The 23,370-nt window shown below is 37.1% G+C and overlaps 3 protein-coding genes across 5 annotated transcripts; all 3 read left to right on the top strand.

Moving 5' to 3' along the window:
* The first annotated feature begins 2,014 nt into the window (after positions 1-2,014).
* LOC122846431 (snake venom serine protease 3-like) lies at positions 2,015-7,722 on the top strand. 3 transcript variants are annotated; one of them, XM_044143404.1, is made up of 6 exons: positions 2,015-2,163; positions 2,380-2,572; positions 2,655-2,831; positions 3,150-3,211; positions 3,313-3,437; positions 3,531-3,716. In XM_044143404.1, the coding sequence occupies exons 1-6, from the start codon at positions 2,127-2,129 to the stop codon at positions 3,672-3,674; spliced, it is 738 nt and encodes a 245-aa protein (XP_043999339.1). In that variant the 5' UTR covers positions 2,015-2,126; the 3' UTR covers positions 3,675-3,716. The 3 variants fall into 3 exon arrangements, with proteins under 3 accessions (XP_043999339.1, XP_043999357.1, XP_043999348.1); XM_044143422.1 differs by lacking the exons at positions 2,380-2,572; positions 2,655-2,831; positions 3,150-3,211; positions 3,313-3,437; positions 3,531-3,716 and adding exons at positions 5,885-6,071; positions 6,146-6,322; positions 6,641-6,702; positions 6,804-6,928; positions 7,022-7,722 and having other exon boundaries at positions 2,095-2,163; XM_044143413.1 differs by lacking the exons at positions 2,015-2,163; positions 2,380-2,572; positions 2,655-2,831; ... (1 more) ...; positions 3,313-3,437; positions 3,531-3,716 and adding exons at positions 5,477-5,672; positions 5,885-6,071; positions 6,146-6,322; ... (1 more) ...; positions 6,804-6,928; positions 7,022-7,722.
* A 5,107-nt stretch (positions 7,723-12,829) lies between these two features.
* On the top strand, positions 12,830-14,536 carry LOC122846445 (trypsin-like). Its single transcript, XM_044143432.1, has 6 exons — positions 12,830-12,978; positions 13,200-13,392; positions 13,475-13,651; positions 13,970-14,031; positions 14,133-14,257; positions 14,351-14,536. The coding sequence occupies exons 1-6, from the start codon at positions 12,942-12,944 to the stop codon at positions 14,492-14,494; spliced, it is 738 nt and encodes a 245-aa protein (XP_043999367.1). The 5' UTR covers positions 12,830-12,941; the 3' UTR covers positions 14,495-14,536.
* A 1,765-nt stretch (positions 14,537-16,301) lies between these two features.
* LOC122846423 (snake venom serine protease 3-like) lies at positions 16,302-18,527 on the top strand. The gene is made up of 6 exons (XM_044143392.1): positions 16,302-16,492; positions 16,705-16,897; positions 16,972-17,148; positions 17,467-17,528; positions 17,630-17,754; positions 17,848-18,527. Exons 1-6 carry the CDS (start codon positions 16,453-16,455, stop codon positions 17,989-17,991), a joined length of 741 nt encoding a protein of 246 aa, XP_043999327.1. The 5' UTR covers positions 16,302-16,452; the 3' UTR covers positions 17,992-18,527.
* The last annotated feature ends 4,843 nt before the right edge of the window (positions 18,528-23,370 follow it).

Raw genomic sequence — 23,370 nt, 5'->3', positions numbered from 1 at the left:
TATGTAATCTTGTTTCTAATTAGTCAAATCACAAACTGTTACTCGACGGTTCGTTTTGTTGCTCCTCATCATTTCTCCCTGGTTTCTTCATGGTCTCTCCATGTCTCTGGTTAGGGTTTATTTTTATCCCTTGGACTTTGTGTATATTTAGTAAGTTTGATTTTTAATTGAATCTATGACAGAACTTTTACATCTCCTGCCTGCTGCATTTGGGTTGACACTTCAACCACACATCATGACAGATGGTGGTAATGCATTGGACTTTAAAGCCACTCTGTCCATCGTGGTCATTTTGGAATGAATATATGTAATGTAAACATTTAAATATAAATGTTTTTATTGCCAAAATATTTGCTGGAAATGATGCATATTGTGTATCTAAAGTCATAGCAATGACGTCAGTAAATACCTGTCAAAATATTACCACTGATGCATGATGTCCACTTTAGTGGACAGGTGATCATTTGTAATTTCTCCAAATACAAACTTGTTAATTTTAAACTGCATCAGTAGTGTTAGTCTTTAGGGGTTGCTTCATGTCACAATATATTTTTTACCTGCAAGAGTTTCTACAGTAGAAGGAAGGACTGGATATTCCTCAGTGGTTTAGTATGCTTTTTCATCTGTCGGCCATATTGGATTCAACTAAATTTTCTTGCACTTGCAATGGATGGCCAGTAGTAGTATAAACACAAGAAAATGGCTTTTGGATGGCTGTCCATTGTCCACTATGCATGAAATGGGTTATATAAAAATAATGGCTTGTCTGAGATACTAACAGGATGGTGTTTCTCAGTTATAAAATATATTAGGAGATATGCACCAGCAGCACCCCTCTTGACCCCACTGGGGACAAAGGTGTAAGAAAATTAATGCATGGGTAGCATTGACACTAGCATGGAGACTGGCATGGAGGCTAGTGTCAATAGATACTATACTAGCCATGGAGGCTAGCATAGTCTAGCCATGAAGGCTAGCATAGTCTAGCCATGAAGGTTAGCATAGTCTAGCCATGAAGGTTAGCATAGTCTAGCCATGAAGGTTAGCATAGTCTAGCCATGAAGGTTAGCATAGTCTAGCCATGAAGGTTAGCATAGTCTAGCCATGAAGGCTAGCATAGTCTAGCCATGTCAATAACCTCCTTGCTTGTGTCCATGCTAGCATAGACACTAGTATGGAGGCTAGAATGACTAGAATTAGCATGGAGGCTAGCTCTCCCACACTTTGAAATCCTCTGGGCTTCATGGAAGATCAAGTTTTGTATTTTGTTGTTTATTTTGTAATGATTGATTGGAACATGTCATATTTATTTCTAGACTGATTGAGAGTAATATTTGTTTTTGTTTCATATTTTTAATGTTGTGGCCTGATTTTAGCCTTTTACTAACAATTGTGTTAATTTCCGTTTTTTGTTGTAATTTTGCATTTACAACAAATGCAAATGCTCTTCACCACACAGCACTGTAATATTGTTCTTTTTCAAAATCAAAGAAACAAACTCTTTTTTGTTTTTCACAGTTCATCAATAAACATAATGATTCTACTTTTGGGAACAAAGGCAGTTGTTAATTCTCTTAGATTGGAAACCAAACAGTTTTTCTTAAAAAAATATCGACTTGAAAAGAAAGACAAATTGTTCTTTCTTAAGAAAATCAGTTTTATTTCATCAAGTTTACAATCAAGTTTTCTCTTGTGAAAAACTCACTGCAAGCTCATGCGCTGCAAAAACAGAAACATTTTCCAGTTATTTTTAGTTTATATTCTAGTTCAAATCTCTCAGTTCACTTGAGATAAGGCAAAACTAACTTACAAGTAACTGCAGCAAAATATAGGAGCTGCTTGTTTTAAGTCAATTCCTTAACACTGATGAAAAAGTTATTGTTTCATTATCTGATTATTTAGGTTATAACAGGAAAAATGTTTCACTATTAGTGAAATAATCTGTAAATGGAACAAGAACTTTTTAAAAATTGTTTAGAATAAAGAGATGTTAAAGTTTCTCTGCAGATGACAGCACAGATCAGCTTCTGTTCTGTGATTGGTGGCTTTCTTTCCAACAGGAAGTTGTGAACAGAGTTTAAAAGTTGCTGCAGGACTGCAGACATTCAGAGGAAGCTGGACCAGCAATGGCTCTTCTGAAGGTTCTGCTGCTGCTGGGTCTGGGTGAGTCGGAAACACTGGAGACACTGGAGGTGACTGGTTCCAGAGAGGCTGCTGCTCTCTGTGATTCTCAAACTTCCCTCTGATTCTGTTTCAGACTGAAACTTCTTTTCATATAAACTGTGATTCTGTTTAATCTTTAACTGTTTATCCTTTTGCTGTTCCAGCAGCCATGTTTGCACCTGATTTCTGAGTAAAGTTCTAATTTTTCTTCCTCAGGTGTTTCAGTGAACTCAGGTGTTTCTCTGAAGAAGAGAATCATTGGAGGTCAAAACTGTCAAGACACGGAGCGTCTTTATCATGTTCGACTGGAGAGCAGCAATGGTACTCAAATGAGGCGCTGTGGAGGATCTCTGATCCAACCAAAGTGGATCCTGACTGCAGCTTACTGCTATAACTCAGAGCCAGGATGGTAGGAAAGAGACATGAAGACAGTTTTATCTGCAGATTATCAAGTTTTCTGTTTGTTCATTATAATTTAACCTTTTCTGCAGGACTAACACAGCATTCTTAAAAGTTCATCCACGGACTGTTATACAGTACCATCAGGTAATCCGAGACGCTCCTTTGATTTACCACCCGGACCATGATATCATTTTGCTGAAGCTTCATACACCAGTACCAGATGTCCCACTTGTTCGGCTACCAGACTGCAGGTATCGTCTTAAAAGGTAAGTCTTTCACTGATTAAAATCATCACTTCAGGTTTTCTGTCTCTATTCCTGCAGTCCTGCTGCTTCTGCTTCAGCACACCTGAGTCAGGTAATCAGGCCACCAGCAGAACCAGAACCTGTTTAGCTCAGGTGTGTTGGACCAGAGACACATAAAGGATGCAAGACACCGTCACTGAGGACTGAAGGTGGACACTCTTGTGTCAGTGGATGAAGTCCTTCATGGATTTATTTTCTGTTCTGTCATTGTTCTTCATAACAATATATTTTCTACATTGTTATCTTGTATTTTTACATTTCATTTTTATTGTGCTTTAGAAACGATCTTGTTAAGCTGGCAGGAGAGGGAGCAACGACAACCGGCCCCAATAATCAGCGATGTGAGAGAAATATTGAAGTTATGAGAATATAATCTTTGTTTCTGTCTCTACAGAGAAGATCGAGTGAAGAGCATGTTAATGATTCTCATGTTTCTCTACAGTACCCTTTATTGCTCTTCCAGCACAACTTCAGTGTGTTGACATGATAGTTGCTCAGGTGTCCGGCTTCATCCCGAAATACGGGCATGTATTCTATGCTTCAGCACAGAACAAGGATATATGTTATGTAAGTTTGTTTCTTGAATATTTCTCTGCAGTGATTAGAAAACTTTACTGTTTTAAAACATAAATAAATATATTGATATGAATTTTCCGACAGGGCGACACTGGTGGAGCAGTGCTGAACTACAACATGATTTATGGTGTGATTTCTCATGGTGGATCAGATGCATGTCAGAGACCAGTTGCAATCATGGATGTGTGTGAATACAAGGAGTGGATTAGAAGAAGAACTGGGATTTAATAAAACAGAAACTATCATGAAATAAAATTCTAATCAAATTTACTCTCATATAAATTCATATTTATATCTTTATTTGTTTGATCCACATTTTTATAGAATTAGAATAAAGCAAGTTTTGTTTATTCTCACCTGATCTTGACCTCCCTAATGGACCTCAGAAATGAAAAATAAATCAATAAATGCATGAAAAAGAAACATTTCCTGGTTCATCATCTTTGCATTCGTGGTTCAGTTTGTTCAGTTGATTTTTTCCCTGAACTGAGTCTAAAATCATTACATGAGTTTTTAGTCACATGAACAGGAACACCAGAAGTAATTTATTTATTCAGTTTTTGTCTTTACATCAGAAATGAACATGAAGCATCTAAACTCTGCAGGTCTTGAGTTACTATTCCTGATTTAGTTCTAGAAAACTTTAAACTCCAACAAAACTAAAGAGCTGTGCACAAAATTAATGAAACAGATGTCACATAATACAATTAACAAATAATGAAATCCAAATAACATAAAAATAATAAAAAACATCACATTTTATTTAAGATACAAAGACATAAAAAGTTAAATAATTAAATATAATTTAAAAGTAAAAATCACACCAAATGAAGCAAAGATTGTAGAGCGAGTTCTGCTTTATTTTCTCCTCATTCTGCTCCCTTTCTAAGGTGTTTCCTGACTTAAACAGTTTATCTTTATTTGTGACCATCATCAGTTTTAAATGTTAAGGTTAAATCAGCATGCAGCTGTGTGCATGTGAGCAGATAAAACAAAGAAAAGACAAACAGTCCTGTTGTCCATAACACATTTGGCTCAGCTCTTTCTTCAACACAACGGACCGGTACAGCGCTCTGCTGAATCTGCCTGTCAATCTCCCGCTCCCTTCTTTTCCCATTTGTGAACAAGATCCAGAGATACTTGAACTCCTCCACTAGGGCAGGACACCCCCCTGACCCGGAGAAGGCACTCTACCCTTTTCCGGCTCAAGACCATGGCCTCAGATTTGGAGGCACTGATAGCCATCCCAGCCGCTTCGCACTCGGCTGTGAACCGCTCCAGCGAGAGTTGCAGATCACGACCTGATGAAGCCAAAAGGACCACATCATCAGCAAAAAGCAGAGATGTAATCCTAAGGCCACCAACATGGATCCCCTCAACACTTTGGCTGCGCCTAGAAATTCTGTCCATAAAAGTAATGAACAGAATCGGTGACAAAGGGCAGCCCTGTCGGAGTCCAACTCTCACCGGAAACGGGCCCGACTTACTGCCAGCAATACGGACCAGACTCTGACACCGCTCATACACGGAGCTGACAGCCCGTATCAAGGAACCTGGTACCCCATACTCCCGGAGAACCACCCACAGGGCTCCCTGAGGGACACGTTCGAACGCCTTCTCCAAGTCCACAAAACACATGTAAACTGGTAAAAGCCCAGGTAAAATCCCAGCCACCAGAAGCTCAACGGCGTGCCCCCCTCCAGGCCTGGCTCCAGAGTGGGGCCCGATGATCCGTGTCCGGGCGAGGGAACGCCGAGTCCAAAGTTTATATGCATCATTGGGGTCTTTGGGCTGCTCTTTGTCTGGCCCCTCACCTAGGACCTGTCTGCCTTGGGTGACCCTACTAGGGGCATAAAGCCCCAGACAGCATAGCTCCCAGGATCATTGGGTCACTCAAACCCCTTCGCCACGATAAGGTGGCAGCCCAAGGAGAGGATTGTTTCATTATTTGATTATTTAAGTTTTAACAGGAAAAATGTTTCATTATTAGTGAAATAATCTGTCAATGGAACAAGAACTTTTTTAAAAAAATGTTTAGAATGAAGAGATGTTAAAGTTTCTCTGCAGATGACAGCACAGATCAGCTTCTGTTCTGTGATTGGTGGCTTTCTTTTCAGCAGGATGTTGTTAACAGAGTTTAAAAGCTGCTGCAGGACTGCAGCCATTCACAGGAAGCTGGACCAGCAATGGCTCTGCTGAAGGTTCTGCTGCTGCTGCTGGGTCTGGGTGAGTTGGAGACACTGGACACACTTCCACTGGTTCCAGACAGGCTGCTGTTCTCTGTGACTCTCAAACTTCCCTCTGATTCTGTTTCAGATTGAAACTTATTTGCATATAAACTGTGATGCTTTTTAATCCTTAGCTGTTTATCCTTTTTCTGTTCCAGCAGCCATGTTTGCACCTGATTTCTGAGTAAAGTTCTCCTTTTTGTTCCTCAGGTGTTTCAGTGAACTCAGATGTTTCTCTGCAAAAGAGAATCATTGGAGGTCAAAACTGTCATGTAAGTGAGCGCCTTTATCATGTTCGGCTGGAGAGCAGCAATGGTACTCATATGAGGCGCTGTGGAGGATCTCTGATCCACTCTCAGTGGATCCTGAGTGTAGCTCGCTGCTGCGAGCCAGGATGGTAGGAAAGAAACATGAAGACAGTTTTATGATCAGGTTTTCTGTGTGTTCATTACAATCTAACCTTTTCTGCAGGACTAACACAGCATTCTTAAAAGTTCATCCACGGACTGTTATACAGTACAATCAGGTAATCCAAGACCCCCCTGTGATTTACTACCCGGGCCATGATATCATTTTGCTGAAGCTTCATACACCAGTACCAGATGTCCCACTTGTTCGGCTACCAGACTGCAGGCGTCGTCTTCATATGTAAGTCTTTCACTGATCAAAATCATCACTTCAGGTTTTCTGTCTCTATTCCTGCAGTCCTGCTGGTTCTGCTTCAGCACACCTGAGTCAGGTAATCAGGCAACCAGCAGAACCAGAACCTGTTTAGCTCAGGTGTGTTGGACCAGAGACACATAAAGGATGCAGGACATCATCACTGAGGACTGGAGGTGGACACTCCTGTGTCAGTGGATGAAGTCCTTCATGGATTTATTTTCTGTTCTTTCATTATTCTTCATAACAATATATTTTCTTCATTGTTATCTTGTATTTTTTCATTTTATTCTTATTGTGTTTTAGAGGCAATGTTGTTCAGTTGGCAGGAGAGGGAGCAATGACAACCGGCCCCAATAATGAGAGATGTGAGAGAAATATTGAAGTTATGAGAATAAAATCTTTATTTCTGTCTCTACAGAGAAGGTCGAGTGAAGAACATGTTAATGATTCTCATGTTTCTCTACAGTACCCATTATTGCTCTTCCAGCACAACTTCAGTGTGTCGACATTATAGTTGCTAAGGTTTCCGTCATCATGCCGGCATACGGGCATGTATTCTATGCTTCAGCTCAGAACAAGGATATATGTTATGTAAGTTTGTTTCTTGAATATTTCTCTGCAGTGATTAGAAAACTTTTCTGTTTTAAAACATAAATGAATATATTGATATGAATTTTCCTACAGGGCGATGTTGGTGGAGCAGCGGTGCACAATGGCATGATTTATGGTGTAATTTCTATTGGTGGACCAGATGCGTGTCAGAGTCCAGTTGCAATCATAGATGTGTGTGAATACAAGGACTGGATTAGAAGAAGAACTGGGATTTAATAAAACAGAAACTATCATGAAATAAAATTTTTATCAAATTTACTCTCATATAAATTTATATTTATATCTTCATTTGTTTGATCCACATCTTTATAGAATTAGAATAAAACAATAGTTTTGTTTTATCTCACCTGATCTTGACCTCCCTAATGGAGCTTTCTCTGCACCTCAGAAATGAAAAATAAATCAATCAATGCATGAAAAAGAAACATTTCCTGGTTCATCATCATTACATTCATGGCTCAGTTTGTTCAGTTGATTTTTTCCCTGAACTGAGTCTAAAATCATTACATGAGTTTTAAAACACATGAACAGGAACACCAGAAGTAATTTATTTATTCAGTTTTTCTCTTTATTTTACATCAGAAATGAACATGAAGCATCTAAACTCTGCAGCTCTGGAGTTACTATTCCTGATTTAGTTCTAGAAAACTTTAAACTCCAACAAATCTAAAGAGCTGTGCACAAAAATAATGAAACAGAAGTCACATAATACAATTAACAAATAATGAAATCCACATAATGTAAAAATAACAATAAAAACATCACATTTTTAATGAAGATACAAAGACATAAAAAGTTAAATAATTAAATATAATTTAAAAGTCAAAATCTGGAATGAAAGAAGTTTTAAGAAAATATTTAAAAACAGTTAAAACTAATTAATGATAGCTTCTAGTTGCCACAAATTTCACAGAAAAATGATAGAAAATGTTTGCAGGTAGTGTCCTTATTAATATATAATTTTTAAATTTAGAGCTTTTTAAAGGTTTACATGAAACTGTAAAAAAGAATTATCTTAACATTAAAACAAAAATCACTTTCAAAATAAAGTAGGAAATGCAAAATACTTTTTTCTTTCACTGATGAAATTAAAATCTAAATGACATGTTTATTATGTAAAACTTCTCAGTAACTACAATTTGTTTTTCAAAAAAATTAAACCTGACAGAAGTTCTCTGTAAATTTTATATTAACACCTGGAAAAAGTAAAAAATGTTGACTACTACTAAAGTATGTCATTAAATATTTTTTGTCACAGTTTTCTACTCATAATATTACATAAAATTAAACAGAAAAGGTTTGCATCATCAATAGCCTTATTATTTCAATAATCACCATCTAAATAATAGTATTAATTAACAATTTCAACTTATTTAAATGGAACTAGGAATATTTTAATGCTGTTATTAAATGATACAAATTCTTTCTTGAGTAGTGATTTTGTCATTCATTTTATTTTTCTTACTTAACAGCAATGATGTGCAGTAAGGTTCATAGCTGGTGAGGCACTGGCTTAATCATTATCAGATTTACAAATATAAACATCTTGCATGTTCCTGTTTACATATTTTCAAAAACAAAACTAAACATGGCGATCGTGATGTTTTGACTGGCTGCTGGCTTCTTTTTGTTTCCGAAGTAGAGCTTAATGGTGGAAATGCAAAAAATAGTTTAGTAAGTTCTTGAACCAGTTTGGCACTGGTACCAGTTTGGTGAGATGAGACTGAAGAGAGACAGCATCAACTGCCAATATAATATATTTATTTTATCTTGTCATAAAAACTGTTTTTATCTCTTCTATCACTTTTAGCATAAATGTGCTTCTCCATGATCTTTCTGGTAATTTAGTTTAATTTCTGAAGTGATCTCACTCTTATCTTATCTTAGGAAACCACAGATATGGACCTCTTTACATTTCAACGCCGTTAACTCTTTCAAAGCAAAATAATAAAAAAACAAAATCCATGTAAAGCTTCAGACTTTCACCTGATTGTTGTTTATTATTACTTATATTTTATTTATGTATATTTCTAAACTTTGACTCAATTCCTTATTAAGATTTTTTTTCATTTCAAGCTAACAGTCTGCTGTAGGGAAATGACCACAACACTCAGATTTATTTGCTTTCTTGGTTTGTAAAATTAATGACCAATTTTCACAGTTTACTGAAGACTAAGGTCAGAAAACCAGAGATTGAGACAAGGAAGGGAAAGGTAGGGGAAGACAACAAAACAAAACCAGAATGCAATCAAAGTAAAAGAAAAAAACATAATTTAAGAAACAATGAAAAAACCCCTGATTAAATTAGATTAAAAAGTCAATATGTAGGAAAGGGTCAAACAAAAAAATGTAAAATGTTTGAATTGATGTTTTTTTCATGTCTTCCATGTTGTTTGTTGTTCATTTTTCATAGCACTGTGATATTATAGCAAACATCTTAATACATCAGTGTTTTTGAACCTGTAAAATAAATGTGTGGTATATTTCACAGGAAGGTAAGCTGCTCTTATTTGAAGACATGAAAACAGAAGATTAGAAAGACATTATAAAATAAAGAAATAACTAAAGTTGACATGCTTTAGGCAGAGCCGATCTATTACAAAGAACAAATCCATTCACAGCATCATCACTGCATGGTTCTCAAAGAAGAATATAGGAAGAAAGGACAGTAATTTGAAAAGACATGCACACTATTGTAGCTAACATTAATTTGTATGTGTGTGCAACAGCAATAAGGCAGCTTATGCAATGGATATCTCACAGTGCTACAGAGAAAAATACACGCTCATGCTTTACACCAGAAACGCTTCGCCTCATAGAAATGCTGTCAGCTGCCACACTTGCCTGCTTTCCCTTTGGTACTTAATGAAAATAAGAATGTTGTAAAATATTTTCATTGGGTTTTTATGTGTTCAATTTAAAAAATGAAGGTTTGTGTTGGATGTTTGTGTACAAAGCAGATTTGTGTAAAGTGTATCACTGAAACAAAAACTTGTCTTTTATCTTTCTGAACAAATAAGCATCACTTTATTTGTGCAAGGCTTTACACAGGACCTCTGTGGTAGAAGTGACCCATAAAGTGTGTTATTGAAGTGGCAAAAATAAAGAAATTTATCATGAAGCAAGGAAAGCTTTGTTTTATTTCTTTCATTTATTTATCTATTCTCCAACTATGGTGCACGACCAAGGTCCATTTACCAGTTTAAGGACCCGACTAAAATCCCAATAATGAGCTTTGGTTAAATATAAAACAGACTCTAATGCAGAAAAATGTTGAATTGTTGCATGTCATCCAACTGGAACAGATACAGAGACGTTCACCGTCCAGCGCTGGGCTCCACTCAGCTCACCTTAGGGGAGACACCAAGTGAAGCAAAGATTGTAGAGCAAGTTCTGCTTTATTTTCTCCTCATTCTGCTCCCTTTCTAAGGTGTTTCCTGACTTAAACCGTTTATCTTTATTTGTGACCATCATCAGTTTTAAATGTTAAGGTTAAATCAGCATGCAGCTGTGTGCATGTGAGCAGATAAAACAAAGAAAAGACAAACAGTCCTGTTGTCCATAACAGAGTGTTCCTTATGAATTTCTTGCAACATTTCTTGTCTATAAAATCACAAGTTTAATAGTTTCTTTTACAAAGGACATTTTAGTTACATTAATCTTTTTGTTTTTCACAATGTGGCATCAGGGCTCTTTATCTATTTTTTTGTACATATGTTTGTTCTTAACTTGATCTTTGTTAGCACATTAACCCCACATTATACCAAACTAACTTTTAGCCACATAAAACTATTGTTTTTTCTTTGATTAGCAGATAAATATGTAATCTTGTCTCTAATTAGTCAAATCACAAACTGTTACTCGACGGTTCGTTTTGTTGCTCCTCATCATTTCTCCCTGGTTTCCTCATGGTCTCTCCATGTCTCTGGTTAGGGTTTATTTTTATCCCTTGGACTTTGTGTATATTTAGTAAGTTTGATTTTTAATTGAATCTATGACAGAACTTTTACATCTCCTGCCTGCTGCATTTGGGTTGACACTTCAACCACACATCATGACAGATGGTGGTAATGCATTGGACTTTAAAGCCACTCTGTCCATCGTGGTCATTTTGGAATGAATATATGTAATGTAAACATTTAAATATAAATGTTTTTATTGCCAAAATATTTGCTGGAAATGATGCATATTGTGTATCTAAAGTCATAGCAATGACGTCAGTAAATACCTGTCAAAATATTACCACTGATGCATGATGTCCACTTTAGTGGACAGGTGATCATTTGTAATTTCTCCAAATACAAACTTGTTAATTTTAAACTGCATCAGTAGTGTTAGTCTTTAGGGGTTGCTTCATGTCACAATATATTTTTTTACCTGCAAGAGTTTCTACAGTAGAAGGAAGGACTGGATATTCCTCAGTGGTTTAGTATGCTTTTTCATCTGTCGGCCATATTGGATTCAACTAAATTTTCTTGCACTTGCAATGGATGGCCAGTAGTAGTATAAACACAAGAAAATGGCTTTTGGATGGCTGTCCATTGTCCACTATGCATGAAATGGGTTATATAAAAATAATGGCTTGTCTGAGATACTAACAGGATGGTGTTTCTCAGTTACAAAATATATTAGGAGATATGCACCAGCAGCACCCCTCTTGACCCCACTGGGGACAAAGGTGTAAGAAAATTAATGCATGGGTAGCATTGACACTAGCATGGAGACTGGCATGGAGGCTAGTGTCAATAGATACTATACTAGCCATGGAGGCTAGCATAGTCTAGCCATGAAGGCTAGCATAGTCTAGCCATGAAGGTTAGCATAGTCTAGCCATGAAGGTTAGCATAGTCTAGCCATGAAGGTTAGCATAGTCTAGCCATGAAGGTTAGCATAGTCTAGCCATGAAGGTTAGCATAGTCTAGCCATGAAGGTTAGCATAGTCTAGCCATGAAGGTTAGCATAGTCTAGCCATGAAGGCTAGCATAGTCTAGCCATGTCAATAACCTCCTTGCTTGTGTCCATGCTAGCATAGACACTAGTATGGAGGCTAGAATGACTAGAATTAGCATGGAGGCTAGCTCTCCCACACTTTGAAATCCTCTGGGCTTCATGGAAGATCAAGTTTTGTATTTTGCTGTTTATTTTGTAATGATTGATTGGAACATGTCATATTTATTTCTAGACTGATTGAGAGTAATATTTGTTTTTGTTTCATATTTTTAATGTTGTGGCCTGATTTTAGCCTTTTACTAACAATTGTGTTAATTTCCGTTTTTTGTTGTAATTTTGCATTTACAACAAATGCAAATGCTCTTCACCACACAGCACTGTAATATTGTTCTTTTTCAAAATCAAAGAAACAAACTCTTTTCTGTTTTTCACAGTTCATCAATAAACATAATGATTCTACTTTTGGGAACAAAGGCAGTTGTTAATTCTCTTAGATTGGAAACCAAACAGTTTTTCTTAAAAAAATATCGACTTGAAAAGAAAGACAAATCGTTCTTTCTTAAGAAAATCAGTTTTATTTCATCAAGTTTACAATCAAGTTTTCTCTTGTGAAAAACTCACTGCAAGCTCATGCGCTGCAAAAACAGAAACATTTTCCAGTTATTTTTAGTTTATATTCTAGTTCAAATCTCTCAGTTCACTTGAGATAAGGCAAAACTATCTTACAAGTAACTGCAGCAAAATATAGGAGCTGCTTGTTTTAAGTCAATTCCTTAACACTGATGAAAAAGTTATTGTTTCATTATCTGATTATTTAAGTTATAACAGGAAAAATGTTTCACTATTAGTGAAATAATCTGTAAATGGAACAAGAACTTTTTAAAAATTGTTTAGAATAAAGAGATGTTAAAGTTTCTCTGCAGATGACAGCACAGATCAGCTTCTGTTCTGTGATTGGTGGCTTTCTTTCCAACAGGAAGTTGTGAACAGAGTTTAAAAGTTGCTGCAGGACTGCAGACATTCAGAGGAAGCTGGACCAGCAATGGCTCTTCTGAAGGTTCTGCTGCTGCTGGGTCTGGGTGAGTCGGAAACACTGGAGACACTGGAGACGCTTCGACTGGTTCCAGAGAGGCTGCTGCTCTCTGTGATTCTCAAACTTCCCTCTGATTCTGTTTCAGACTGAAACTTCTTTTCATATAAACTGTGATTCTGTTTAATCTTTAACTGTTTATCCTTTTGCTGTTCCAGCAGCCATGTTTGCACCTGATTTCTGAGTAAAGTTCTAATTTTTCTTCCTCAGGTGTTTCAGTGAACTCAGGTGTTTCTCTGAAGAAGAGAATCATTGGAGGTCAAAACTGTCAAGACACGGAGCGTCTTTATCATGTTCGACTGGAGAGCAGCAATGGTACTCAAATGAGGCGCTGTGGAGGATCTCTGATCCAACCAAAGTGGATCCTGACTGCAGCTTACTGCTATAACTCAGAGCCAGGATGGTAGGAAAGAGACATGAAGACAGTTTTATCTGCAGATTATCAAGTTTTCTGTTTGTTCATTATAATTTAACCTTTTCTGCAGGACTAACACAGCATTCTTAAAAGTTCATCCACGGACTGTTATACAGTACCATCAGGTAATCCGAGACGCTCCTTTGATTTACCACCCGGACCATGATATCATTTTGCTGAAGCTTCATACACCAGTACCAGATGTCCCACTTGTTCGGCTACCAGACTGCAGGTATCGTCTTAAAAGGTAAGTCTTTCACTGATTAAAATCATCACTTCAGGTTTTCTGTCTCTATTCCTGCAGTCCTGCTGCTTCTGCTTCAGCACACCTGAGTCAGGTAATCAGGCCACCAGCAGAACCAGAACCTGTTTAGCTCAGGTGTGTTGGACCAGAGACACATAAAGGATGCAAGACACCGTCACTGAGGACTGAAGGTGGACACTCTTGTGTCAGTGGATGAAGTCCTTCATGGATTTATTTTCTGTTCTGTCATTGTTCTTCATAACAATATATTTTCTACATTGTTATCTTGTATTTTTACATTTCATTTTTATTGTGCTTTAGAAACGATCTTGTTAAGCTGGCAGGAGAGGGAGCAACGACAACCGGCCCCAATAATCAGCGATGTGAGAGAAATATTGAAGTTATGAGAGTATAATCTTTGTTTCTGTCTCTACAGAGAAGATCGAGTGAAGAGCATGTTAATGATTCTCATGTTTCTCTACAGTACCCTTTATTGCTCTTCCAGCACAACTTCAGTGTGTTGACATGATAGTTGTTCAGGCTTCCGGCTTCATCCCGAAATACGGGCATGTATTCTATGCTTCAGCACAGAACAAGGATATATGTTATGTAAGTTTGTTTCTTGAATATTTCTCTGCAGTGATTAGAAAACTTTACTGTTTTAAAACATAAATAAATATATTGATATGAATTTTCCGACAGGGCGACACTGGTGGAGCAGTGCTGAACTACAACATGATTTATGGTGTGATTTCTCATGGTGGATCAGATGCATGTCAGAGACCAGTTGCAATCATGGATGTGTGTGAATACAAGGAGTGGATTAGAAGAAGAACTGGGATTTAATAAAACAGAAACTATCATGAAATAAAATTCTAATCAAATTTACTCTCATATAAATTCATATTTATATCTTTATTTGTTTGATCCACATTTTTATAGAATTAGAATAAAGCAAGTTTTGTTTATTCTCACCTGATCTTGACCTCCCTAATGGACCTCAGAAATGAAAAATAAATCAATAAATGCATGAAAAAGAAACATTTCCTGGTTCATCATCTTTGCATTCGTGGTTCAGTTTGTTCAGTTGATTTTTTCCCTGAACTGAGTCTAAAATCATTACATGAGTTTTTAGTCACATGAACAGGAACACCAGAAGTAATTTATTTATTCAGTTTTTGTCTTTACATCAGAAATGAACATGAAGCATCTAAACTCTGCAGGTCTTGAGTTACTATTCCTGATTTAGTTCTAGAAAACTTTAAACTCCAACAAAACTAAAGAGCTGTGCACAAAATTAATGAAACAGATGTCACATAATACAATTAACAAATAATGAAATCCAAATAACATAAAAATAATAAAAAACATCACATTTTATTTAAGATACAAAGACATAAAAAGTTAAATAATTAAATATAATTTAAAAGTAAAAATCACACCAAATGAAGCAAAGATTGTAGAGCGAGTTCTGCTTTATTTTCTCCTCATTCTGCTCCCTTTCTAAGGTGTTTCCTGACTTAAACAGTTTATCTTTATTTGTGACCATCATCAGTTTTAAATGTTAAGGTTAAATCAGCATGCAGCTGTGTGCATGTGAGCAGATAAAACAAAGAAAAGACAAACAGTCCTGTTGTCCATAACACATTTGGCTCAGCTCTTTCTTCAACACAACGGACCGGTACAGCGCTGCGCGAATCTGCCTGTCAATCTCCCGCTCCCTTCTTTTCCCATTTGTGAACAAGATCCAGAGATACTTGAACTCCTCCACTAGGGCAGGACACCCCCCTGACCCGGAGAAGGCACTCTACCCTTTTCCGGCTCAAGACCATGGCCTCAGATTTGGAGGCACTGATAGCCATCCCAGCCGCTTCGCACTCGGCTGTGAACCGCTCCAGCGAGAGTTGCAGATCACGACCTGATGAAGCCAAAAGGACCACATCATCAGCAAAAAGCAGAGATGTAATCCTAAGGCCACCAACATGGATCCCCTCAACACTTTGGCTGCGCCTAGAAATTCTGTCCATAAAAGTAATGAACAGAATCGGTGACAAAGGGCAGCCCTGTCGGAGTCCAACTCTCACCGGAAACGGGCCCGACTTACTGCCAGCAATACGGACCAGACTCTGACACCGCTCATACACGGAGCTGACAGCCCGTATCAAGGAACCTGGTACCCCATACTCCCGGAGAACCACCCACAGGGCTCCCTGAGGGACACGTTCGAACGCCTTCTCCAAGTCCACAAAACACATGTAAACTGGTAAAAGCCCAGGTAAAATCCCAGCCACCAGAAGCTCAACGGCGTGCCCCCCTCCAGGCCTGGCTCCAGAGTGGGGCCCGATGATCCGTGTCCGGGCGAGGGAACGCCGAGTCCAAAGTTTATATGCATCATTGGGGTCTTTGGGCTGCTCTTTGTCTGGCCCCTCACCTAGGACCTGTCTGCCTTGGGTGACCCTACTAGGGGCATAAAGCCCCAGACAGCATAGCTCCCAGGATCATTGGGTCACTCAAACCCCTCCGCCACGATAAGGTGGCAGCCCAAGGAGAGGATTGTTTCATTATTTGATTATTTAAGTTTTAACAGGAAAAATGTTTCATTATTAGTGAAATAATCTGTCAATGGAACAAGAACTTTTTTTTAAAAAATGTTTAGAATGAAGAGATGTTAAAGTTTCTCTGCAGATGACAGCACAGATCAGCTTCTGTTCTGTGATTGGTGGCTTTCTTTTCAGCAGGATGTTGTTAACAGAGTTTAAAAGCTGCTGCAGGACTGCAGCCATTCACAGGAAGCTGGACCAGCAATGGCTCTGCTGAAGGTTCTGCTGCTGCTGCTGGGTCTGGGTGAGTTGGAGACACTGGACACACTTCCACTGGTTCCAGACAGGCTGCTGTTCTCTGTGACTCTCAAACTTCCCTCTGATTCTGTTTCAGACTGAAACTTCTTTGCATATAAACTGTGATGCTTTTTAATCCTTAGCTGTTTATCCTTTTTCTGTTCCAGCAGCCATGTTTGCACCTGATTTCTGAGTAAAGTTCTCCTTTTTGTTCCTCAGGTGTTTCAGTGAACTCAGATGTTTCTCTGCAAAAGAGAATCATTGGAGGTCAAAACTGTCATGTAAGTGAGCGCCTTTATCATGTTCGGCTGGAGAGCAGCAATGGTACTCATATGAGGCGCTGTGGAGGATCTCTGATCCACTCTCAGTGGATCCTGAGTGTAGCTCGCTGCTGGCAGTCCGAGCCAGGATGGTAGGAAAGAAACATGAAGACAGTTTTATGATCAGGTTTTGTGTGTGTTCATTATAATCTAACCTTTTCTGCAGGACTAACACAGCATTCTTAAAAGTTCATCCACGGACTGTTATACAGTACAATCAGGTAATCCAAGACCCCCCTGTGATTTACTACCCGGGCCATGATATCATTTTGCTGAAGCTTCATACACCAGTACCAGATGTCCCACTTGTTCGGCTACCAGACTGCAGGTATCGTCTTCATATGTAAGTCTTTCACTGATCAAAATCATCACTTCAGGTTTTCTGTCTCTATTCCTGCAGTCCTGCTGGTTCTGCTTCAGCACACCTGAGTCAGGTAATCAGGCAACCAGCAGAACCAGAACCTGTTTAGCTCAGGTGTGTTGGACCAGAGACACATAAAGGATGCAGGACATCATCACTGAGGACTGGAGGTGGACACTCCTGTGTCAGTGGATGAAGTCCTTCATGGATTTATTTTCTGTTCTTTCATTATTCTTCATAACAATATATTTTCTTCATTGTTATCTTGTATTTTTTCATTTTATTCTTATTGTGTTTTAGAGGCAATGTTGTTCAGTTGGCAGGAGAGGGAGCAATGACAACCGGCCCCAATAATGAGAGATGTGAGAGAAATATTGAAGTTATGAGAATAAAATCTTTATTTCTGTCTCTACAGAGAAGGTCGAGTGAAGAACATGTTAATGATTCTCATGTTTCTCTACAGTACCCATTATTGCTCTTCCAGCACAACTTCAGTGTGTCGACATTATAGTTGCTAAGGTTTCCGTCATCATGCCGGCATACGGGCATGTATTCTATGCTTCAGCTCAGAACAAGGATATATGTTATGTAAGTTTGTTTCTTGAATATTTCTCTGCAGTGATTAGAAAACTTTTCTGTTTTAAAACATAAATGAATATATTGATATGAATTTTCCTACAGGGCGATGTTGGTGGAGCAGCGGTGCACAATGGCATGATTTATGGTGTAATTTCTATTGGTGGACCAGATGCGTGTCAGAGTCCAGTTGCAATCATAGATGTGTGTGACTACAAGGAGTGGATTAGAAGAAGAACTGGGATTTAATAAAACAGAAACTATCATGAAATAAAATTTTTATCAAATTTACTCTCATATAAATTTATATTTATATCTTCATTTGTTTGATCCACATCTTTATAGAATTAGAATAAAACAATAGTTTTGTTTTATCTCACCTGATCTTGACCTCCCTAATGGAGCTTTCTCTGCACCTCAGAAATGAAAAATAAATCAATCAATGCATGAAAAAGAAACATTTCCTGGTTCATCATCATTACATTCATGGCTCAGTTTGTTCAGTTGATTTTTTCCCTGAACTGAGTCTAAAATCATTACATGAGTTTTAAATCACATGAACAGGAACACCAGAAGTAATTTATTTATTCAGTTTTTCTCTTTATTTTACATCAGAAATGAACATGAAGCATCTAAACTCTGCAGCTCTGGAGTTACTATTCCTGATTTAGTTCTAGAAAACTTTAAACTCCAACAAAACTAAAGAGCTGTGCACAAAAATAATGAAACAGAAGTCACATAATACAATTAACAAATAATGAAATCCACATAATGTAAAAATAACAATAAAAACATCACATTTTTAATGAAGATACAAAGACATAAAAAGTTAAATAATTAAATATAATTTAAAAGTCAAAATCTGGAATGAAAGAAGTTTTAAGAAAATATTTAAAAACAGTTAAAACTAATTAATGATAGCTTCTAGTTGCCACAAATTTCACAGAAAAATGTTTGCAGGTAGTGTCCTTATTAATATATAATTTTTAAATTTAGAGCTTTTTAAAGGTTTACATGAAACTGTAAAAAAGAATTATCTTAACATTAAAACAAAAATCACTTTCAAAATAAAGTAGGAAATGCAAAATACTTTTTTCTTTCACTGATGAAATTAAAATCTAAATGACATGTTTATTATGTAAAACTTCTCAGTAACTACAATTTGTTTTTCAAAAAAATTAAACCTGACAGAAGTTCTCTGTAAATTTTATATTAACACCTGGAAAAAGTAAAAAATGTTGACTACTACTAAAGTATGTCATTAAATATTTTTTGTCACAGTTTTCTACTCATAATATTACATAAAATTAAACAGAAAAGGTTTGCATCATCAATAGCCTTATTATTTCAATAATCACCATCTAAATAATAGTATTAATTAACAATTTCAACTTATTTAAATGGAACTAGGAATATTTTAATGCTGTTATTAAATGATACAAATTCTTTCTTGAGTAGTGATTTTGTCATTCATTTTATTTTTCTTACTTAACAGCAATGATGTGCAGTAAGGTTCATAGCTGGTGAGGCACTGGCTTAATCATTATCAGATTTACAAATATAAACATCTTGCATGTTCCTGTTTACATATTTTCAAAAACAAAACTAAACATGGCGATCGTGATGTTTTGACTGGCTGCTGGCTTCTTTTTGTTTCCGAAGTAGAGCTTAATGGTGGAAATGCAAAAAATAGTTTAGTAAGTTCTTGAACCAGTTTGGCACTGGTACCAGTTTGGTGAGATGAGACTGAAGAGAGACAGCATCAACTGCCAATATAATATATTTATTTTATCTTGTCATAAAAACTGTTTTTATCTCTTCTATCACTTTTAGCATAAATGTGCTTCTCCATGATCTTTCTGGTAATTTAGTTTAATTTCTGAAGTGATCTCACTCTTATCTTATCTTAGGAAACCACAGATATGGACCTCTTTACATTTCAACGCCGTTAACTCTTTCAAAGCAAAATAATAAAAAAACAAAATCCATGTAAAGCTTCAGACTTTCACCTGATTGTTGTTTATTATTACTTATATTTTATTTATGTATATTTCTAAACTTTGACTCAATTCCTTATTAAGATTTTTTTTCATTTCAAGCTAACAGTCTGCTGTAGGGAAATGACCACAACACTCAGATTTATTTGCTTTCTTGGTTTGTAAAATTAATGACCAATTTTCACAGTTTACTGAAGACTAAGGTCAGAAAACCAGAGATTGAGACAAGGAAGGGAAAGGTAGGGGAAGACAACAAAACAAAACCAGAATGCAATCAAAGTAAAAGAAAAAAACATAATTTAAGAAACAATGAAAAAACCCCTGATTAAATTAGATTAAAAAGTCAATATGTAGGAAAGGGTCAAACAAAAAAATGTAAAATGTTTGAATTGATGTTTTTTTCATGTCTTCCATGTTGTTTGTTGTTCATTTTTCATAGCACTGTGATATTATAGCAAACATCTTAATACATCAGTGTTTTTGAACCTGTAAAATAAATGTGTGGTATATTTCACAGGAAGGTAAGCTGCTCTTATTTGAAGACATGAAAACAGAAGATTAGAAAGACATTATAAAATAAAGAAATAACTAAAGTTGACATGCTTTAGGCAGAGCCGATCTATTACAAAGAACAAATCCATTCACAGCATCATCACTGCATGGTTCTCAAAGAAGAATATAGGAAGAAAGGACAGTAATCTGAAAAGACATGCACAGTATTGTAGCTAACATTAATTTGTATGTGTGTGCAACAGCAATAAGGCAGCTTATGCAATGGATATCTCACAGTGCTACAGAGAAAAATACACGCTCATGCTTTACACCAGAAACGCTTCGCCTCATAGAAATGCTGTCAGCTGCCACACTTGCCTGCTTTCCCTTTGGTACTTAATGAAAATAAGAATGTTGTAAAATATTTTCATTGGGTTTTTGTGGGGCTGCACAGTGGCACAGTTGGTAGAGCTGTTGCCTTGCAGCAAGAAGGTCCTGGGTTCGATTCCCGGCCGGGGATCTTTCTGCATGGAGTTTGCATGTTCTCCCTGTGCATGGTGGGTTCTCTCCGGGTTCTCTGGCTTCCTCCCACAGTCCAAAAACATGACTGTCAGGTTAATTGGTTTCTCTAAATTCTCCCTAGGTGTGTGTGTGTGTGTGTGAGTGTGTTGTTTGTCTTGTATGTCTTTGTGTTGCCCTGCGACAGACTGGCGACCTGTCCAGGATGAACCCCGCCTCTCGCCCGGGACGCAGCTGGAGATAGGCACCAGCAACCCTCCTGACCCCATTAGGGAAGAAGGGTGTTCAGATAATGGATGGATGGGTTTTTGTGTTCAATTTAAAAAATGAAGGTTTATGTTGGATGTTTGTGTACAAAGCAGATTTGTGTAAACTGTATCACTGAAACAAAAACTTGTCTTTTATCTTTCTGAACAAATAAGCATCACCTTATTTGTGCAAGGCTTTACACAGGACCTCTGTGGTAGAAGTGACCCATAAAGTGTGTTATTGAAGTGGCAAAAATAAAGAAATTTATCATGAAGCAAGGAAAGCTTTGTTTTATTTCTTTCATTTATTTATCTATTCTCCAACTATGGTGCACGACCAAGGTCCATTTACCAGTTTAAGGACCCGACTAAAATCCCAATAATGAGCTTTGGTTAAATATAAAACAGACTCTAATGCAGAAAATGTTGAATTGTTGCATGTCATCCAACTGGAACAGATACAGAGACGTTCACCGTCCAGGGCTGGACTCCACTCAGCTCACCTTAGGGGAGACACCAAGTGAAGCAAAGATTGTAGAGCAAGTTCAGCTTTATTTTCTCCTCATTCTGCTCCCTTTCTAAGGTGTTTCCTGACTTAAACAGTTTATCTTGATGTGTGACCATCATCAGTTTTAAATGTTAAGGTTAAATCAGCATGCAGCTGTGTTTATGTGAGCAGATAAAACAAAGAAAAGACAAACAGTCCTGTTGTCCATAACAGAGTGTTCCTTATGAATTTCTTGTAACATTTATTGACAATAAAATCACAAGATTAATAGTTTCTTTTACGAAGGACATTTTAGTTACATTAATCTTTTTGTTTATCACAATGTAGCATCAGGGCTCTTTATCGTTTTTTTGTATTTATATTTGTCCTTAACATGATCTTTGTTAGCACATTAAACCCACTTTATACCAAACTAACTTTTATCCAAATAAAACTAGTGTTTTTTCTTTGATTAGCAGATAAATATGTAATCTTGTCTCTAATTAGTCAAATCACAAACTGTTACTCGACAGTTCATCTTGTTGCTCCTCATCATTTCTCCCTGGTTTCTTCATGGTCTCTTCATGTCTCTGGTTTGGGTTTATTTTTATCCCTTGGTTTTTTTGTATATTTAGTAAGTTGGATTTTTAATTGAATCTATGACAGAACTTTTACATCTCCTGCCTGCTGCATTTGGGTTGACACTTCAACCACACATCATGACAGATGGTGGTAATGCATTGGACTTTAAAGCCACTCTGTCCATCGTGGTCATTTTGGAATGAATATATGTAATTAAAACACTTAAATATAAATGTTTTTATTGCCAAAATATTTGCTGGAAATGATGATGTCAGTAAATACCTGTGAAAATATTACCACTGATGCATGACCTCCACTTTAGTGGACAGGTGATCATTTGTAATTTCTCCAAATACAAACTTGTTAATTTTAAACTGCATCAGTAGTGTTAGTCTTTAGGGGTTGCTTCATGTCACAATATATTTTTTACCTGCAAGAGTTTCTACAGTAGAAGGAAAGACTGGATATTCCTCAGTGGTTTAGTATGCTTTTTCATCTGTCGGCCAAATTGGATTCAACTAAATTTTCTTGCACTTGCAGTGGATGTGCCAGTAGTAGTATAAACACAAGAAAATGGCTTTTGGATGGCTGTCCATTGTCCACTATGCATGAAATGGGTTTCTCAGTCATAAAATATATTAGGAGATATGCAACAGCAGCACCCCTCTTGGGACAAAGGTGTAAGAAAATTAATGCATGGGTAGCATAGATACTAGCATGGAGGCTAGCATGAAGGCTAGTTGTTGGAAGAATTGTATATTTTATTATCATTTATTTGCTTTACCTTTACTTTATATTACCATCCATTCATTTACCTTTGTATTTACGTGTTAGTGATGTGCTTTGAGTGTTTTGAAGTGTTTGCAGAAACTCTGGAAGCGGCCTGCTGAGGAGTGAAAAGGAGGATACCATGAATGAGACATTCCGGAATTGATTGCCCAGAGGAACTGCAAATCTATAGTCTTATCTTATGAAATATGCTTTTGAAGATAGTATAAATGACTTGTGTTCATGGGAGTGTGCAGCTGTTTTCTGCTCCCCCTTCCTTCAGGGCTGCCCACTGTCTATAACTAGGGTGTTCCCAATAAAAGGAGGGTAAAACTCAGTTGAACCTTCAGAACATAGGCTGAAATCTGTAACTGGGTTTCAACTGTGTTCTCCCTGCAGGTAAAACTAAATTCTGACTCTTGTCTCTTCTTTGTCTCTGTTTTTAGGTAATTTAGCATAAACTAGCATAAACACTAGGATTGAGGCCAGTATGGACACTAGCATAGAGGCAGCATGGAGATTAGCATAGACACTA

The sequence above is a fragment of the Gambusia affinis genome, linkage group LG02, assembly GCF_019740435.1.
Source record: "Gambusia affinis linkage group LG02, SWU_Gaff_1.0, whole genome shotgun sequence".
NCBI classification, from domain to species: domain Eukaryota; kingdom Metazoa; phylum Chordata; class Actinopteri; order Cyprinodontiformes; family Poeciliidae; genus Gambusia; species Gambusia affinis.
Note: the sequence above shows the minus strand (reverse complement) of the source record. Positions and strands in the feature narration are given on the sequence as shown.

What these genes read in the sequence shown, in the direction of transcription:
- LOC122846423 (XM_044143392.1), top strand. Translation starts at nt 16,453, where the DNA reads ATGGCTCTGCTGAAGGTTCTGCTGCTGCTGCTGGGTCTGG. An exon ending in TGGCAGTCCGAGCCAGGATG is followed by an intron (nt 16,898 to 16,971) that starts GTAGGAAAGAAA and finishes CCTTTTCTGCAG; the next exon opens with GACTAACACAGCATTCTTAA. An exon ending in TGCAGGTATCGTCTTCATAT is followed by an intron (nt 17,149 to 17,466) that starts GTAAGTCTTTCA and finishes ATTGTGTTTTAG; the next exon opens with AGGCAATGTTGTTCAGTTGG.
- LOC122846431 (XM_044143404.1), top strand. Translation starts at nt 2,127, where the DNA reads ATGGCTCTTCTGAAGGTTCTGCTGCTGCTGGGTCTGG. An exon ending in TGCAGGTATCGTCTTAAAAG is followed by an intron (nt 2,832 to 3,149) that starts GTAAGTCTTTCA and finishes ATTGTGCTTTAG; the next exon opens with AAACGATCTTGTTAAGCTGG. An exon ending in CGGCCCCAATAATCAGCGAT is followed by an intron (nt 3,212 to 3,312) that starts GTGAGAGAAATA and finishes GTTTCTCTACAG; the next exon opens with TACCCTTTATTGCTCTTCCA.
- LOC122846445 (XM_044143432.1), top strand. Translation starts at nt 12,942, where the DNA reads ATGGCTCTTCTGAAGGTTCTGCTGCTGCTGGGTCTGG. An exon ending in TGCAGGTATCGTCTTAAAAG is followed by an intron (nt 13,652 to 13,969) that starts GTAAGTCTTTCA and finishes ATTGTGCTTTAG; the next exon opens with AAACGATCTTGTTAAGCTGG. An exon ending in AGAACAAGGATATATGTTAT is followed by an intron (nt 14,258 to 14,350) that starts GTAAGTTTGTTT and finishes ATTTTCCGACAG; the next exon opens with GGCGACACTGGTGGAGCAGT.